The following is a 19,597-nucleotide window of genomic DNA, read 5'->3' as shown; positions in this document are numbered from 1 at the left end:
AAAGATTATTTTTGCAGATGATATGGTAATATGGGGTGATAAAGAGGTAGATGTACAGTTACAGCTTGATGCGTGGAAGGAAATAATGAAAAGGTATGGATTAAAAATATATAAAGATAAGAGTGAAGTAATGGTATTTGGAAGAGAGAAAGGGATCAACGGAAATATTACCTTGAATGGAGAACCCCTCAAAGTGGTAGAATGTTTCACTTATTTAGGGAGTGAAATATCTAGGGATGGAAGAATAACTAACGAAATTAATAGGAGGTTACAGAAGGGAGGCAATTTCTACCAAACAATAAAACACCTGATTTGGAATAATGAAGTTTCAGAAAGAGCAAAACTCCTTATGTATAAGAATTATTACATCCCTATTGTCACCTATGGTGGAGAAACATGGACAATGACAGAAAGGGACTGAAGCAGACTGCAAGCAGGGGAAATGAAATTTCTCAGAGCAGTTAAGGGAAAAACAAGAATAGACAGAGTAAGGAATGTAGAGATTAGAAAGGACATTAAACAAGAAAGTATGAGAGAAGAAATTGAAAGAAAGAAATTAAGATGGTATGGGCATGTTAAGAGGATGCATGGGCAGAGACTCCCCAAAATTATGGAAGAACTAAAGATGGATGGGAAAAGACCTAGAGGGCGCCCGAGAACACGGTGGAAAATGGGAGTGAGAATATCTGTAGAAAGGAGAGGTGTGACCTGGCAGCAAGTGGAGGAAGAAAAGTGGTGGGAGGACCGAGCCAAATGGAGAGGACTCATCAGCACCCAGACTAGGCAGTAGCTGGAGCGGGATTCGGATATGGATAGATAGATAGATCCCTTTCCCGATGGTCGTTGGGTCTGCACCATTTTCGGCGGGGATGAGTCCACACCCTTCCATGCCTTACTTTGCTCATTTTTCTGAGCAATCATGACTGATTTTCACTTTTCGCACTGCTGCCTCGTGATTCGGTGGTCACCGAACACCAACACCTAAATCGCTCTTGCAATTCCCGGTTCTTCACACACAGATTGTCTTCCTTTTAATTCGTTGTCATTGAGACTTGTTTGACCACAGTCGAGCCGGACGCGGTGATCTAGCGGTTCTAGGCGCTCAGTCCGGAACCGCGCGGCTGCTACGGTCGCAGGTTCGAATCCTGCCTCGGGCATGGATGTGTGTGATGTCCTTAGGTTAGTTAGGTTTATGTAGTTCTAAGTTCTAGGGGACTGATGACCACAGATGTTAAGTCCCATAGTGCTCAGAGCCATTTGAACCCTTTTGAACCACAGTGGAAACGTTAAACACTGTGCCATCCGATAGTATGTCAACGCTACAACTGATTAGAAATCGTCGTAATAGTTGTACAACCCCCATAGTTGCTAAAATATCGAAGTTGTGTTTCCGGTGGAGAGGAACTATCGTAACATCGTGATGGTATGGTTGAAAAGTTATTCTGGGATACCTGGAAATGAAGTATGTATCCTTGCGAAACAAGGCAACATGGAGCTGTTAAATATGATAAACTCCCTCTCATAGATAAGATACACATGCTCAGAAAGCGGTTGTCATCAGACTGACAAGACCAATGGTCGAGGACATGTAAAATCAAAGGTACTGACTACGCACTACTTCATCCCACTACTCCAACAGTACTATGGTACAATAATACATCGAAGCCCTTTCCGATAGTTATAGCAAGGCTGAAATTTAATCACTGGACTTTCAACAAACACCTCTGTCGGGCCACCCTAAGCGTTACCTCTATGTGTTTGTGCAGACGAAGAAGAAACCAACCATATATTCCTAGTGTTCTCGGAACGCGTGTCACATCGACGACCTAATAAGTAATCCTCGGGATTTTGGTCACCAGTTGCCAACCAGCCTCCAAACTTTGTTAGCATTTAACATATAGCAGCCTATAAAATACTGTACGAGTTCGTTAACAGTGCCAAAATTCAGAAATAACTTCCTGCGCTGTTAAACTAATGCTATTGGTAATAAGAACGCCAGGAGAAGACCGAAGCATAATTAAATGATTATTTTCCCAGGTGCTACTCTGCAGGATGTGAAACGCTCAGCTTATGTGCGAGTACGTTTAACGCTATGTGCCTCTTTTGTGTATGTGTCTGAATAATGCTGTATCTATTTCCATGGATGTAATACCCAAATTTAGTTCTTGTATACTATTCACATGTTCTGTCGAGTTGGTATTTATAGACCTGCACAAATATTCAATTTTTTATCCGCAACATTTGAAACATTTTTTACAGGACAACCAAAAAATATTTTATTGTTAATTTAGCTACATAGTCATTAATACGGATTGTATTGGGAATATCCCAAATGTGTACCAACGGTGTTTTATCTTTTTTTTGTGTAACCAGTAGGATTTTTGTAGCGTACAACCTCTGGGTATCCTGTGTTACATTTTCGATTTGTGTACTTGTTTCTGTATACTGTGACAGTGAAATTTATTTTATGTGTATCTACGTCTATGTATACACTACGAAGGCAACCATGTTGTTGGTAGCGGAGGGTACCCTGTACCACCACAAGTCATTTCCTTTCCTCTTACACTCACAGGAAGACCGAAGGAAAGACTACTGTCTGTGTACCCCCGTATGAGCCCTAATTTCTTTTCTCTTTGTGGCCCTTATGCAAAATGTATGTTGGAGGCAGAAGGATCGGTCTGCAGTCAGCCTCAAGTGCCTATTCTCTAAAATTTTTTCAGCAGTGCTCCTCGAAATGAACGTCGCCTTCCTTCCAAGGATTTCCATTCGAGTTCCCGAAGATCTCCTTAACACTTACGAATTGCTTGAACCTACAGGTAACAAATTTATCAGCCCTCTCTGACTTACTTCAGTGTCTTCCTTTAATCCTTCCTGGCGCGGATCTAGAACAGTCGAGCAGCACTGAAGGATAGGACGCACCAGTGTCTGATATGTTGTCTCCTTGGCAGATGAACTACACTTTCCTAAAATTCTGCCAAAAAACCGAAGTCGACCATTCGCCACCCCTACAACAATCCTGACCTGCCCGTTCCAGTTCACATTGCTCTGCGACGTTTTGAACAGATATTTAAATGACGCTTCTAATCAGGACAGTACTAATGCAATATATGGATTTGATTTTGCTACTCATCCGGATTAACTTACATTTTTCTACATTTAGAGACAACTGACAATCACACGAACCAGAAATTTTGTGTAAGTCACCTTGTATCATCCTATCATCCTACAGTCACCCATCTTTGACACCTTCCCGTACACCATAGCATCATCAGCAAACAGCCGACCACCTTGTCCGCCATATCATGTATGAACATAGAAAATAATAGCTGTCCTTTCACACTTCCATGGGGCGCTCCTAACGATACCCATGTCTCTGACGAAAACTCGCCATCGGAATCTGTCTTTTTTAAAGCGTACTGGGGTACGATTCAAACTAATGTGTTGAATGCTTTGTCAAACCTAACTGTAGACTCATATCTATGGGCACGTTCCGAAATTAATAAACACATCAAAAAAAGTTTTGCATCATCCTGGTTCCCAGAACTCCTGAAGATGGACGTTGACTGTGGATATTTTATCACAGACACAGTCCCTTTGACTTTTCAAGGATGTCACTAAACCCGCCCAAAGATGTAAGCAACTATGCATGAGGAGCACCTATTAGACGGAGGTGGGTCCGACAGCCGATCAGTTCCAGTCATTTCACCAGGAAGGTGGTACACGGCTCGTGTTGTCTGTAGTTCAGCCATGCCTAGATGGTCAATACCGCTGTGCGATCGCGTTCGCATTGTTACTTTGTGACAGGGGGGGCTCTCAACGAGGGGAGTGTCCAGGCGTCTCGGATGAACCAAAGCAACGTTGTTCGGACGTGGAGTAGATACAGCCAGACAGGACTGACGATGACATGCCTCGCTCACGCCACCCAATGGCTACTGCTTCAGTGGATGTCCGCTACCTACGGATTATCGCTCGGAGGAACCCTGACAGCAACGCCGCCATGTTGAACAATGCTTTTCGTGCAGCCACAGGACGTCGTGTTACGACTCAAACTGTTCGTAATACGCTGCATGATGAGCAACTTCACTCCCGACGTCCATGACGAGGTCCGTGTTTGCAACCACGATACCATGCAGCGCAACAGATGGGCCCAATAACATGCCGAATGGACCGACCAGGATTGGGATCATGTCCTCTTCACCGATGATTGTCGCATAGCCTTCAACCAGACAAGCGTCGGAGACGTGTTTGGAGGCAACATGGTCAGGCTGAACGCCTTAGACACACTGTCCAGCGAATGCAGCAAGGTGGAGGTTCCCTGTTGTTTTGGGATCTACATCTACATTTACATCTACATCTACATCTACATTTATACTCCGCAAGCCACCCAACGGTGTGTGGTACCACTGTCATTACCTCCATTTCCTGTTCCAGTCGCGTATGGTTCGCGGGAAGAATGACTGCCGGAAAGCCTCCTTGCGCGCTCGAATCTCTCTAATTTTACATTCGTGATCTCCTCGGGAGGTATAGGTAGGGGGAAGCAATATATTCGATACCTCATCCAGAAACGCACCCTCTCGAAACCTGGACAGCAAGCTACACCGCGATGCAGAGCGCCTCTCTTGCAGAGTCTGCCACTTGAGTTTGCTAAACATCTCCGTAACGCTATCACGCTTACCAAATAACCCTGTGACGAAACGCGCCGCTCTTCTTTGGATCTTCTCTATCTCCTCCGTCAACCTGACCTGGTACGGATCCCACACCGATGAGCAATACTCAAGTATAGGCCGAACGAGTGTTTTGTAAGCCACCTCCTTTGTTGATGGACTACATTTTCTAAGGACTCTCCCAGTGAATCTCAACCTGGTACCTGCCTCACCAACAATTAATTTTATATGATCATTCCACTTCAAATCGTTCCGCACGCACACTCCCAGATATTTTACAGAAGTAACTGCTACCAGTGTTTGTTCCGCTATCACATAATCATACAATAGAGGATCCTTCTTTCTATGTATTCGCAATACATTAAATTTGTCTATGTTAAGGGTCAGTTGCCACTCCCTGCACCAAGTGCCTACCCGCTGCAGATCTTCCTGCATTTCGCTGCAATTTTCTAATGCATTATGTGGGACCGACGTGAGGCGCCGGTGGTCCTGGAAGGCGCCGTAACGGCTGTACGATACGTGAATCCCATCCTCCGATAGTGCAACTGTATCGGCAGCATATTGGCGAGGCATTCTTCTTCACGGACGACAATTCGCTCTCCCATAGTGCACACTTGTTGATGACTTCCTGTAGGATAACGACATCGCTCGACTAGAGTGGCCAGCATGTTCTCCAGACATGAACCCCATCGAACAAGAGTGGGATGGATTGAAAAGGGCTGTTTGTGGACGACATGACCCACCCACCACTCTGAGGGGTCTACGCCGAATCCCCGTTGAGGACTGGAACAAACCGGGCCAACAGTGCCTTGATGAACTTGTGAATAGTATTTTACGACGAGTACAGGCACGCGTCAGTGCAAGAGGACGTGCTACTAGGTATTAGAGGTGCCCGTGTGTGCAGCAATCTGATCCACCACCTCTAAAGGTCTCGCTGTATGGTGGTACAACATGCAAGTTTGCTTTTCATGAGCAATAAAAAGGGCGGAAATGATGTTTATGTTGGTCTCTATTCCAATTTTCTGCACAGGTTCCGGAACTCTCGGAACAGAGGTGACGCAAAAGTTCTTTTTAAGTGTGTATGTAAAAATTAAAAATAAACACTGTGTCACATGATGGTGCGTTGTTGCCATACTCTTGCACCATCTCAGGACGACTTGTTGCAGTGTTATTCTTCATAAAATGCAGGTAACGAATTGCCACACGGTACTCCACACTATGGGAAGACTGCACCATTTTCTTTTCGTCCATCTAGCGGGGTGCTGCGGTACTGTGGCGCCGGTATTCCAGGGAATATCATAGCTGGAGACATATGCCAGTAAACAAACAAAATTTAGTGACGTAATTGATTTTTCCTTGTGACGATTACAACTGTGCGTCTAGCCACTGTATATGGTTGTTGCAGGCACGAGCGACCCGTACGTCAAGTTCAAGGTGGGCGGGCGGCTGCTGTACAAGTCGCGCACCATCTACCGCGACCTCAACCCTGTGTGGGACGAGTCCTTCTGCCTGCCCATCGAGGACCCCTTCACGCCCGTCCACATCAAGGTGCGTGTCGCCGCCGCCGCCTCTGCCTTCTCTCCCGCCTCGTATGTCGCGCCCCACGGAACCCAGCGCGCTGAATTGTGCATGAGCCTCTGCGGCGAGGCGCAAAAGCTTCTGGCGAACAGGGTGGCGCCGCCTCTCCACGACGCCCTCTAGGGTTCGCGGTATGTCAGTGGAGTCACTTGTTCAAGTCAGACTGTTTCAAAACATCGAACGTGGCGGTCAGAGTCATGTGCATCCGCAGAATTTTGTCCAGGAGGCGGCAAGATTGCTGTAGCTATAAACAAGACATGTGTTCAAAAAATAATGGGAAATTGTTTAAAAATAATTTATTTATTTAATAGTATGGCTAGGGCCCCCCGTCGGGCAGACCGTTCGCCGGGTGCCGTTCTTTCAATTTGACGCCACTTAGGCGACCTGCAGTCGATGAGGATGATAGGATGATGATGAGAACAGCACAACACCCAGTCCCTGGGCGGAGAAAATTCCCCGACCAAGCCGGGAATCGAACCCGGGCTCAGCGGACTGACAATCCGTCACGCTGACCAATCAGATACCGTTGGCAGACTTCCGTGTAGTGAGTATTGTCCACTAAAAAATACTTCCCATTAGATGTACACGCTTATCTTAGTGCTTGTTCCGCTCCTGGAAACATGCCTGGAACTGTCTTTGGGATAGCGCTCTGCTCTCCTAGTCATGCGATTTTAATCTAATTTACAGTTATAAAACCATGGCATTTTAAGAGTTTACTTATTTATCGGAACATAAAAAAAATCACTTGGGGCACTGTTTTTAGCATGAAAATTGATGAACAGGCAACGAAGTGTGAGTATTATCGTGGTGCAATAGTCATCAATTGTTTCACCACATGTGGGGCGGCGGGTGGAATAATTGTTAATGTTCCTATTATTTCTTTAATGCTGTTGTTTGCCGTTCTCAACACTGGCTCTCTAACTACAATATTGGCAACCAGAAAGTGATTAGCAAAACGTGAAGCCTGTAATTAGAATTCCTATTGCCCACCTCATCTGAGAAATACATTTATAGCTACAGCTTATAGCTCTGAGAAATTAGGAGATTGTCTGGGATTCATAATCAAAAACCATTCTCTCTAAAATGTTCACTATATTCTGAAAGTCACAGACCAAAAAGAATCCACACAATCCAACTACCAGAGCAGTTCAGAGTCTATGCGCTGATGCAACTATAACTGTTCAAATTAAATGTTTAAGTGAATGCTCGCCATAATTTGAAGATAATGTTCATCAAACGCGACGCTAATAATGGTAGAATGTCTGTCCTGCGGCGGCACGTGAAAAAACGACATACGCAAACTAAAGATAGATCATTGACGTCATCCCAAAATTAACACTTCACTCGAAAACGATTTCATGGTTATGCATATCCCGAATAACTTATTACTGCATCCGAGGCTGTTTATATCAACGATACCGACGCGACGCGACTCCCGGCACAGGTGGTGCGCTAATCAGCGTCTGGAGAGAACTGGGTCCTTCTTTTTCTCGCGCAGCGTTCTTACATATAAAGCCGCGGTGCGGACGGCTAAGGAAACGCCTGATCAAATCTGCTCTCCCGACTAGCTGCTGGGCTAGTAATGCACCACTTTAAGTTATCGAATAAATCATTGCTTCCTTTGCTGATGATCGACGAAGCTTTCAATTTAATTGTGCAATCAGCACACAAGTAAGTAATCATAATAAAAGTCTGACGTGGCTAAGTCAAATATTTTGAGCGAGAGAATTAATTTAATTACGCTACACGCAGTAGACGAGCCCTGAACTTGCTCTTTGGAGATACGCTAGAGCTATAGTTTTATAGTTATTCTGTTGAAACTTCTCACATTTTTATGATTATAGCGAATCTCCCTTCTACTTAAATTTAAACATCCTAGCTTTATTTATTCGCCTACTTAATCTATCTTGCTTCCTTAATTTCTAAGACAAAAACCAGAAAATCATGAATTTCAACTAAAATTTTAATTTGTGAGATCCAGAATACTGTTTCTACTAAGTTATTATGCAAAAGGAATCCAAATATAAATTTTTAAGTTTTAGCTCTTTTCTGTTGCGCCAATGATTTTTACAGAGAAACATCCAAATTTCTAAAATGGTTAAAGTTATTGAACTAATATCCAACACATATTGATTTTGTATTACTCCTGACATGCTAGAGACGTTTCAGGTTATTTACTTCATTTTAAAGTATTGCGCAATATTTATGACGTCAGAGCCGGTTACAGCGGACTAGGCCGGCACACAATGGAAAGACTGATGTGAATTTTATAAGGCGTGAGTATGCTGCTTCCCTACACACAGATCCACCAGCATCGTTGGGGACTCCTCTGACTGTGATTCGTCGACTGTTACACTCGGCTCTTTCCCTTGCTCCGCGATTTCATCCGTTGATGATCTGCCAGAGCGTGTCCAGGAGGCTCGTCACTTTCAACGTCCTCACGGCTTCCTTCGAGATCCTTATAACACTCGCAAACCCTCGTTTTACTCATAGTTGACTGACAAAAGGAAATATTTAACATTTCAAAAATTTCGCTGTGCCCCGTTCTGTACTTATAGCAAAATTTAATGCAAATTTTATCTGACATTTATATTACGCATTCACCAATACTATGGTAGGAGTCCCTAATTTCGTTATCTAAGTAGTTATGGAAAAGACTAAAAATTGGTATATATACTTCCGAATTTATTCTCGACCTGTAGGGAAGCTACAATTTAATTGTTATAACATACTGTAGTCAGTGTTTCACAAAAATTAACATGGAAGAAGCAGAAATACAAATAAGCGATTTTTTCTGTTTTAAGTCGTTCCTTAGTTGCTTCAGAATTCATGGAGGAAGGTTCCATCTTTGCAACTAAATGAAAGGCAGTTTGTGTTTAGTCACATGTGTTTCGCTTCTTTTACTTGTGAAGCATCTTCAGGGGCCTGTAATACATGTTACTTTTTATACGTATATTAAGTGTATTATGTAGCAGTTACATTTTGTCATGTTTCTTCAGATAAAACGACTTTTGTAGCACAATTTTCGACAGGTTAAATCATCGTTTGGTGCTACTTACGATTTCAAATGTTGCTAATCCAGGTGTGTGGTCTTGGAGAAGTGTTCATTCGGTTCCCATACTCCAGCAGGCCGATTTGCCGTGTTTTTTCACCCACATTTATTGTAACACATCACTTATGCTTTTCATTGTATTATCAACATGCCCATGTTTACGGTGTGTAGCGCTGCCAATTGTATTGCCAACTGTCACTGTGTATTTACCTTTTGTATTCTGTTTGTGTTGTGTGTGTGGTTCCATTTTTTTTTAAGTGTGGATGTGTTATTCTGTACGTAAGTTCTTATTTATATCCGCGTGTGTGTTTTTGAGAGAGAGAGACAGAGAGAGAGAGAGAGAGAGAGAGAGAGAGGGGGGGGGGAGATACTCATTGATTATTAATACTGGTTATGTTTCACAAAAAAAGAGCTCTCACAAGAGATAACACATTCACACACACACACACACACACACACACACACACACACACAAATGAGAACTCACATAAAGAATAATACATCCGCACTTTAAAAAATGTAACCACACAGACAGAACAAACAGAGCATGAAAGAAAAAACACATAGCGACAGTTGTCAATACAGCTGGCAACACTACTCACTGTAAACATAGACATGGTGATAACACAATGAAAAGTGCAAGTGATGTGTTGTAATAAAAGTGAGTGAAAAAAACAACGCCGGAAATCGCCCAGCTTGCGTATGGTGACCGAATGAACACACCTCCAGGACCACACAAATGGACTAGCAACATTGGAAATCCTGAGTAACACCAAACAATAATTTAACCTCACGAAACTTGTGTTACAAAAGTTACCTCTAAGCTGAAAACAAGAGAAAAAAATGAAGAAACTTAAATGGTTCAAATGGCTCTGAGCACTATGGGACTCAACATCTTAGGTCATCAGTCCCCTAGAACTTAGAAATACTTAAACTCCTAACTAACCTAAGGACATCACACACATCCATGCCCGAGGCAGGATTCGAACCTGCGACCGTAGCGGCCGCGCGGTTCCAGACTGTAGCGCCTAGAACCGCATGGCCACACCGGCCAGTATTTAAGTTAGTAACACATCTGTAACTACTATTTTATATATGTATAATATGCATTACTGGCCACTCAAGATGTTTCAATGAATAAAAGAAATGTAACATGTATGGAAAACTGCCTCTTATTTAGTTGCAAAGAGGAACATACCTCCTTGAACAAAAAAAAGTACTCATAATTTAATCCCCCATAAAAATTGTCAAAAGTGCAATTAATTTGAATGTATTTTTCCATTCAAACAATGCCAAACACTTTCACTAGTAGAGGAACCAGAGCAGGTTGACTCACTTTTTTTCTCTTAGTTTTTTCCAGCTGTTATAATGAATGTTTTATATTTGGAAACATTGTTACATTGTTTCAGTATCTTTACGAGTAAATAATTATGGCATCTCACTAATTATTCACAAAAAATATTTAATGCAGTAATAACACTTGAGCCATCCTGCTCTACCCACAGAGTAATTTGGCCCAGCGGTTGGGGCAAGTTGGCCCTGTAATTTTATCATTTAATTAGTTACAACATTGCCTGTCTAATCGAAAATACATCGACTTTAATACTCACAATTTAGTTTAATATAAATTAGTGACCGGGACTGAATTGTGGCCCATAACATTACTAAAATGCACGTAACTTGTTTGACAACAGACCTGATATCCGATATAGCTAACGCTCTACAGATGCCTACGAGGTTAATGTAACAATACGACGACGAAAAAATCAGGCCGATCGGACTAATGCAACGTGCGATATCACAAAATTTCTATTACTTTTGGAACATTTCTCGTGTTTTCCGCCTAATAATATTGTTCAGGTCACACAATATTTCAAAGATGAAACTGCTCAATATGTTCAGATGGTTACATGCTTCTTCTGAAGCTATATGGTTCTACTTGCAGTGTAAGCTCTGCAGGCAATGTGACTGTCTGACTCCTGACTATGCTTTATGTGTTTAGAACAAAAGAGAAAATATAGTGTTAATGTTTATGTAGGATGTAACTGTGCGTCAGTCCCTTAACAGTCGTGTGAGAGGCGTCTTCGGGCTTTTATAAAGCGAGTTTTGGCCTTCGTGGCCAAGTGAATCTATAAAATTATGGAACAAAAAATTTGTTTTAATATAAAATTTATTTGCCTTTATCTGAATGTTTCGGTAGGTCTATTGTTGCCCTAAGTATTGCCTAATAGAAGTGTTGGGAATATTGAGTGAAGCACTTGTTATAACCCGAAATGCCTCGTTTGGAAGCGTACACAATCGTTTCAGACAATTGTCGCTAGCCAGTGACGACACTTCCGAACCATACATGATGGTAGGAAGTTTGGTGGCGTGCCAGATTGCCAGTTTTGATTCGTCTGATAATCTGTTACGTCTACCACTACAACGATAGTGTTAGTCTGAAGTGTTGTGACGAACGTAGAACGTTGCTTTCTCGTGTGTTTACTACGACAACACTTACATATTAAAATGAAATATGTACACTTGGATGAGCCCACGAAAATGTTTACGTAGGTTGTATCCGCAGCGGGATGTGGGTACCAGCCCGGTATTTACCTCGTTGGATGTGGGAAACCGTCTTAAAACTACATCCAGGTTGGCCGGCTTACAGCCCTCTGCGAAAGGCTCCCCTCCCCGTATCGCCGCATGGACGCGTTTACGCACTCGGCTACCCAGGCGACTTTACCCAAAATTAAAAACAGGGTTAACAACAGTTTTTTCAGAAAGCACGTGCCGACTGACATTAATTTATTAATTCTTGGGCTGCCTAAATTGTTATTGGTGTTACTTTTCACACTTAATGTATGCCGTTTCTGAAATTCCACTCCACCAAGCCGCCAGTGAATAGAATACAAATTCAAAGCTGACCTCTAGATAGCTGGTCGTGTTTAAAAATAAAAAAAAAACCTTCAGTAATGTATGGTTGATGATGTGTGTTTATTGTTTTGTGCACCCATTGACAATGTATTGGTTGATAGTGTGAAACGGCCTAACTGAAGCAAAGGTTACTAAACATATTCTTCTGAGTATTGACACCTGTATACGTTTTATATTCTGATGACGGGAGTAGTGTTTTGTTCCCTCCTATAACTGAACCACAACCCTGTTAGCTAACTTAACAGCAGTATTCACATGTTTGGTCGACAGAAGAGTATAACAACGATAGAGGGACAATTACATTCACAGACAGTGCCAGGTGATTTGCCGTATTGGCGGTGACTGACACGCAGAAACATGGCGACAAACGAGAGCTTAGCTTGCTCGTCAGAACAGAGCCTATCTGCTCTCTGCTCTCTCTCTCTCTCTCTCTCTCCCTCCCTCTCCCTCTCCCTCTCCCCCTCTCCCTCTCCCTCCCTCACTCCCTCCCTCCCTCTCCCTACTCTGTTTTTGTTCCACAAAAAAAGCGACAGGACCAACGTGTCGTATATCATGAACTACAAGGCCTGCCATTGACAGTTATTCGATTTGTTTATCTTTCCGCGAGCAGAATTTCCACAGCACTAGATGTATTGTGCCAGAAAATGTGTCCCTGCCCTCTTCGCTGACAGGAAAAGTGTCACCTGGCATTGCCTGAGTAGGTACTATATCACTTGTTTCAGTGAAGGTAACTTTTATTACGCGGAAATAGTGTCGAGAATACATGGGAAGCGAATAATACTTTCGTCTTCCTTGTATCCCGCATAAAAAGAATTTGGGTGTATTTCAAGTTTGAGATCTGTCTGCAGTTGAATTACTGTACTTAACAACATAATACGTAATTCAGGTGCTATATTGTTAACCGCTGAAGTAAACTAAAAAATTATTAATACGAATAACATTGAGACAATGAAATCAAAAAATCAAAATAGTGCCGGCCAGAGTGGCCGAGCGGTTCTAGGCGCTACAGTCTGGAACCGCGAGACCGCTACGGTCGCAGGTTCGAATCCTGCCTCGGGCATGGGTGTGTGTGATGTTCTTAGGTTAGTTAGGTTTAAGTAGTTCTAAGTTCTAGGGGACTGATGACCTCAGAAGTTAAGTCCCATAGTGCTCAGAGCCATTTTGAATCAAAATAGTAATTTGACGGTTGAGAAATTTTCAACGACTAAACAAGTATCTTTTTTTTTAGGATATATGCAGATAAATTGAGGAGTTGACGTCGGCAAAATTATAAACAAAATTACAAAGAAAGAAAAAAAGGACACAGTTTTCGTATCAAAGGATACATGGGGAAACCATTATTGTAACGTAAATGTTAAGCCATATTGGGACTAGCAGATTCTTACGTTTAATTTCTCACGTAAATATAAAGAACTGCTAGCAGAACAAAGGCCAGTTTCTGGTTCGTTAGAAGCACTTCAGCACCTAAAGTCCATTAACAAGCTACTCAACAGCCGCCGGAACCTGCTCTATAGGCGCCATGTTCACTTACTGTGCGTACGATGCACACTCAGTCGGCTCTCCTATGAGTAGGTGTCCAGTTTATTGTAGTCTAAATAGCAAATTGTACATAAGAACTCCCAAGAGCTGGTAAGCGTACAGCGATAACTGGAACAGTGCGGAAGATTTTACTGGGATTACTGCGATGGCAGTTCATTTGTAGTGATACAATAGAAGTTTAATGCGCTTCGTATGAATACATCAGGCGTAACAAATAGGTTCAGGAATAACAAAAGATTGAAAAATTAGATACGAAGTGAACCAGCGTCATCCGCCATGAAGAGTTTCAAACTACATATACAGGACGTTTGAAGAGGAATGAGAAACATTTTGGGAGGTGGCAATATAAGCCCGTTCGAATAAAGCATTCCACATAAAATATGTCCAGTGTTTATTGTTTAGACCGCGTGACTGCTACGGTCGCAGGTTCGAATCCTGCCTCGGGCATGGATGTGTGTGATGTCCTTCGGTTAGTTAGGTTTAAGTAGTTCTAAGTTCTAGGGGACTGATGACCACAGATGTTAAGTCCCATAGTGCTCAGAGCCATTTGAACCATTTTTTATTGTTTAGAGAAAAACAGCTGTCAGAACGTAACTCAAAGAAACATCGCAGAAAGTGTCAAGCAATGGTAAATTAGTAAGTTAAAACATAATTTTCATAGCTTAGAGTTACGGCTTCGGTGCACATTCGTATCCTGTTTACAACATCACGTGTAGCTCTTTTGATGTTGTCTTGGCGTACTGTTACGAGAGGAGCGCCAATCACAATACGAAAAAACGGTTCGTAGATACTGTCTCTTTGTAGATTTCGCCCTTCAACCAACATTATAGGGAGAAACCTAAAGGCATAAGTTTCGGGGACCTTGTTGGCTAAGAAATGAGAGCGTTTCTGACGATTCGTTTCCCGGAGAATGTTAGATTTAGATGATCTGTCGCCAGACTACTACAATGAGCAAAAACGTACTCATCCTTGTCGCTAAATGACTCTCTTACAATAATGCCTGAAGCTTGTTTTCAAGTAAACGTAGGTAATTAAGACCTCTAAGACGATAACACGACAGACCCAGCCAACTGATTGTCATACCACCACACATTTACAGAGAACCGTTCTTGAAAATTTTTTGCCACATAGCGTAAAGTTACTCTTATGTAGGCGAAGTAATCGGCGACCTAGAATTGGTATGAGGGGATGTGAATCGGCTTGTGCGGCTGAGGACCAGCTGTGCGGCCTCAGGGTCAAAGGGCGCGTCGAGTCCCTTACCGGCCTCAGGTGCAGATAACTGTAGCAGAGGACCGGATGTGGGTAAATCCCAAAGCTGGGAGTTTTGACGACGGTCACATCGCTTAGCAGAATGTGGAGTGACCAGCAATGGCGGGGCGGGCTTTGCAACAAACTGAAAGATGGCTTCTTACATTTCGCTGAGAATCTGTAATAATGTACAGTCAAGTGTTGAAGCAAATCTGAATAAATTTGAGATCTCAGAAAAATGAGGCGCACCCAGTGATACAACAATATTTCAATATCTTTAAAATTACAGAAGTCAATATTTCACAGTGAATAAACATTTTCACAGCCAACCTCTGAATTCAACTTGTAAACGCTTAATCCGATTTCAAAAAACGGTATCTCAGATCACAGCACTGCATAATAATCATGATCTCTGAAAGCTGTGTACCCGAATGTATTTTATTCCTTGATTTATTACGTCTGTTACATCTTTTTTACTACCCAAATGTTTGTCAGAATATCGTATTCTCCACATTTACACAGGAAATGGACACAGCAGCAGCACCTCATATTTTGTGTTCCAGGTAATGAACAGTTCTCAGTTTTCCAGTAATTTTATTTAAATGTTGATTGCAAGTTCTATTAAAAATTGTGCTTATTTAAAAGTGGTAAACCGCTTGTATTAGCAGACACCACAATTGAAAAGAGAGGCAAAAGACGCTTCTGTCAAGAAGCTCATTATAACCCCGATGTCAGTCTGGCGCGTGTTGCTTCGACGTTTACACATGAAACAATACAATATTCAGCTACTGGAAGTTCTTCGACAAGGTGACAAACAACAACGAGTGGAGTCCTGTAATTAAGTTCTTAGCAAGATGGATGATGACAGTTTTCTTCCACACTTAGTGTTGAGTAACGAGGCAACTTTCCATTTAAATGGAAAGGTGAGCCATGAACTTGTGCAGCATGAAAAGGACTCTCCAAAATTTAATGTTTTTTTTGTGCAGTTTTACGGGAAGAGGCGTATGGTCCATTTTTCTTTGCCGAGCACAGTGTTACAGGAAGCACATATCTTGATATGCTTGAGAATTTTCTTTTCCCACAGTTGGAGACTGATACGCACGACTTTATTTACCAAGAGCATTGTACACTGCCACACTGGCATCTGGAAGTGCAGAAATTTTTAAATCAAACGATTACTGGCCTCCAATGTCACCGGACCTGACTGTACGTCACTATTTCTTGTTGGGGGTTATAAAAGACTCTATTTATGTGTCTCCGTTACCAGCAACAATGAATGAAATCACACATCACATAACAGTTATGGAAGCTGTAACTCAAGACATGTTCGCTGCAATGTGGGAACAATTTGAATACCGCATAGACATATGCCACGCATCTCGAGGGGGGCATATCGAACGTCTATGGAAATGGAAATGGAAATAATCGTATGGCATTGTTGGCCAGGATTTCACCATTCGGGGGAGTTCCGCCGCCGTATTGCAAGTCCATTTTAGTTGACGCCACTTCGGCAACATGCCAGTCAATGTGAAGAAAATGATGATGAAGGGACACACAACACCCAGTCCCCTGTCGGGAATCTAACCCGGGCCCCTGTGTGGTAGGCGGTAACGCTACCGCTACGCTACGGAGGCGGATATCGAACATCTATGAAAAGGTACAAAAAAACTTTTTGAGTTTCCCATTCATCGTAAAACAAAACTGATTGTGTATGTTCGTTAGTTGCAGAAATATAGACATGCCAAACCGGGTGGTTCTTTTTGACACGCACTATATTTATTGAAAATGATTTAAGTATAACTGAATGTTTATGACATTTCTTTATTTAAATATACTTGTAACATATTAGTTTAGTCCAGGAAATGGTCATGTAGAGTCAGTGTCTGTGGAGCGTAAGAACGATGTACTTTTAGTGAGACAGTCTTCTGCTAATACACACATCGGAAAATGGTTTGATTTGCCCCGGTTCCCAGATCTCCTGAAGACATGAAGACAGACGTTGACTGTGGATATTGTATCACAGACACAGTCCCTTTGATTGTTCAGATATGTCACTAAAAGCCGCGCGGGATTAGCCGAGCGATCAGGGGCGCTGCAGTCATGGACCGTACGGCTGGTCCCGGCGGAGGTTCGAGACCTCTCTCGGGCATGAGTGTGTGTGTTTGTCCTTAGGATAATTTAGGTTAAGTAGTATGTAAGCTTAGGGACTGATGACCTTAGCAGTTAAGTCCCATAAGATTTCACACACATTTGAACATTTTTTTTTGTCACTAAAACCACCTAAAGATGTAAAGAACCATACATGAGCTGTGCCTATTAGACGGAGAAGGTCTAACAGCCGATCAGTTCCAATCATTCTACCAGGAAGGAGGTACACGGCTTGTGTTGTCTGTAGTTCAACCATGCCTAGACGGCCAATACCGCCGTTCGATCGCGTCGGCATTGTTACTTTGTGCCAGGAACTGAAGTGTCCAGGCGTCTCGGAGTAAACCAAAGCGATGTTATTCGGACATAGAGATACAGACAGACAGGAACTGACGATGACATGCCTCGCTCAGGCCGCCCAAGGGCTACTACTGCAGTGGGTGACCGTTACGTACGGATTATGGCTCGAAGGAACACTGACATCAACGCCACCATGTTGAATAATGTTTTTCGTGCAGCCACAGGACGTTGTGTTACGACTCAAACTGTGCGCAATAGGCTGCATGAGGGGCCGACGTACGTCGTTGGTGGTCATGGAAGGCACCGTAACGGCTGCACGATACATGAATCCCATCTTCCGACCGATAGTGCAAACATAGCGGCAGCATATTGGCGAGGCATTTGTCTCCATGGACGACAATTCGCGGCGTCCCCTATCGTGCACATGTTGTGAATGACTTCCTTCAGGATAACGACATTGCTCGACTAGAGTGGCCAGCATGTTCTCCAGACATGAACCCTGTCGAACATGCCTGGGATAGATTGAAAAGGGCTGTTTATGGACGACGTGACCCACCAACCACTTTGAGGGATCTGCACCGAATCACCATTGAGGAGTGGGACAATCTGGACCAACAGTGCCTTGATGAGCTTGTGGATAGTATGCCACAACGAATACAGGCATGCACCAATGCAAGAGGACGTGCTACTGGGTATTAGAGGTATCGGTGATTACAGCAATCTGGACCACCACCTCTGGAGGTCTCGCTGTATGGTGGTACAAATACAATGTGTGGTTTTCATGAGCAATGAAAAAGGGCGGAAATGATGTTTATGTTGATCTCTATTCCAGTTTTCTGTACAGGTTCCGGAACTCTCGGAAACGAGGTAATGCAAAACTTTTTTTGGTGTGTGTAGAAAAGCAGACAATGGCAGAACACGACGTGATCAGATGCAGCCTGGGGGTTTCCAAGTGAAGTGCTCAAGGGAGCAATTCAGGACACTTGGATGTTCATACCGAAAAAAGGCAGACCTGCCTGTGGTACAGTATCTGGTGGAGTGAGTGACAGACTCTGGATGGTGATCGGCGGCTACAATACTCTACCTTTTGAAGGGGCTTTATATTTCTAGAGATCTAAATGTGCTCCAGAGTGGGACTGATCTTTACTGTTTATGTTGCGGAACTGAGGATAGAAGGAGAATGAGTTACTGTTCTTTGTATTGCGTGCGTTAATTTGTAGATTATCATGTTGAACTCGTTTTGAGCTGGTGAATATTTCATTTATTCTGATTGTGAAATGCACTCAGTTTTCATACATCTCTGATGACTATTTACTTTGAGGATTTTGCTACCATTCTCTTAACACTCTCAACGTAGATTTAATGTTTTGGATAAGGGAATTTTCCGTCTGTGTTTTATCTGAATATCGTAGGACCACTTCCAATTCTTTTGAGGTGTCCTTTCTTGGATAAACATTATCCAACATAGTTCTCTATCATATAGATCAATTACAGAGATTATAATAGAACCCATTTTACTAAATTATTCATTTAACTTTTATTTTGTGTTTCTCTGTATTTCATCAACTCGCCATTCTATCCAAAGCACACACTGTTTGACTGAAGGATCATAGCTACAGGTTATTGTTTGCAGTGAATTAGCTATGAGGCATAAAAGCAGATATGTGCCACTCGACACTATGACTACATCGAGCTAATCTTTTAGACAGAGCCGTGTAGAGCCAGGTACCTAAATGAGCAATAGCAGGTAAACATGCAAATGGTTTGCTCATGTGGGATCCTGTTAAGACCAGCTGCAGCAACAGTAACCATTAGTTACCATCGCAAAAGGCATGTGGATTTTTGTCATACCAAGGACGTGAGTTACGAGAGACTCACCTGTGTGCTTTGGTAGTTTAGTTTTTGAATTTCTGCATATCAATCTAGTAGGTTAGACACACTTCTTGCGTTTTTGTCAGTGTCTACAGTAGAGTTCCACAGCATGTGTCAATAGTCCTTTGTTTGTCTGCATAGTGTAGCTTTCCACAGTTTCCACAGTTTTCACTATGGACAGGGACCGTGATTCCTGTGTGTGGATGCGAGCCGAGTTGGTGACACTTCGCTCTCAGCTCCAGGCTGTGTTGATTTCAGTTACGCAACTTGAGGCTGCAGTGGA

General features: G+C 42.7%; 1 protein-coding gene across 1 annotated transcript in view; it reads left to right on the top strand.

The window, feature by feature from the left end:
• LOC124799041 (multiple C2 and transmembrane domain-containing protein-like) overlaps positions 1-19,597 on the top strand; it is a 377,532-nt gene that overhangs the window by 205,826 nt on the left and 152,109 nt on the right. The window contains exon 2 of the mRNA XM_047262579.1: positions 6,070-6,212. Within this exon, the coding sequence (XP_047118535.1) occupies positions 6,070-6,212 (143 nt within the window). The remainder of the gene's footprint in view (positions 1-6,069; positions 6,213-19,597) is intronic.

This window comes from Schistocerca piceifrons, chromosome 5 (assembly GCF_021461385.2).
Source record: "Schistocerca piceifrons isolate TAMUIC-IGC-003096 chromosome 5, iqSchPice1.1, whole genome shotgun sequence".
Lineage (NCBI taxonomy): Eukaryota > Metazoa > Arthropoda > Insecta > Orthoptera > Acrididae > Schistocerca > Schistocerca piceifrons.
The sequence above is the reverse complement of the archived record's forward strand: the minus strand, read 5'-3'. Positions and strand labels throughout refer to the sequence as shown.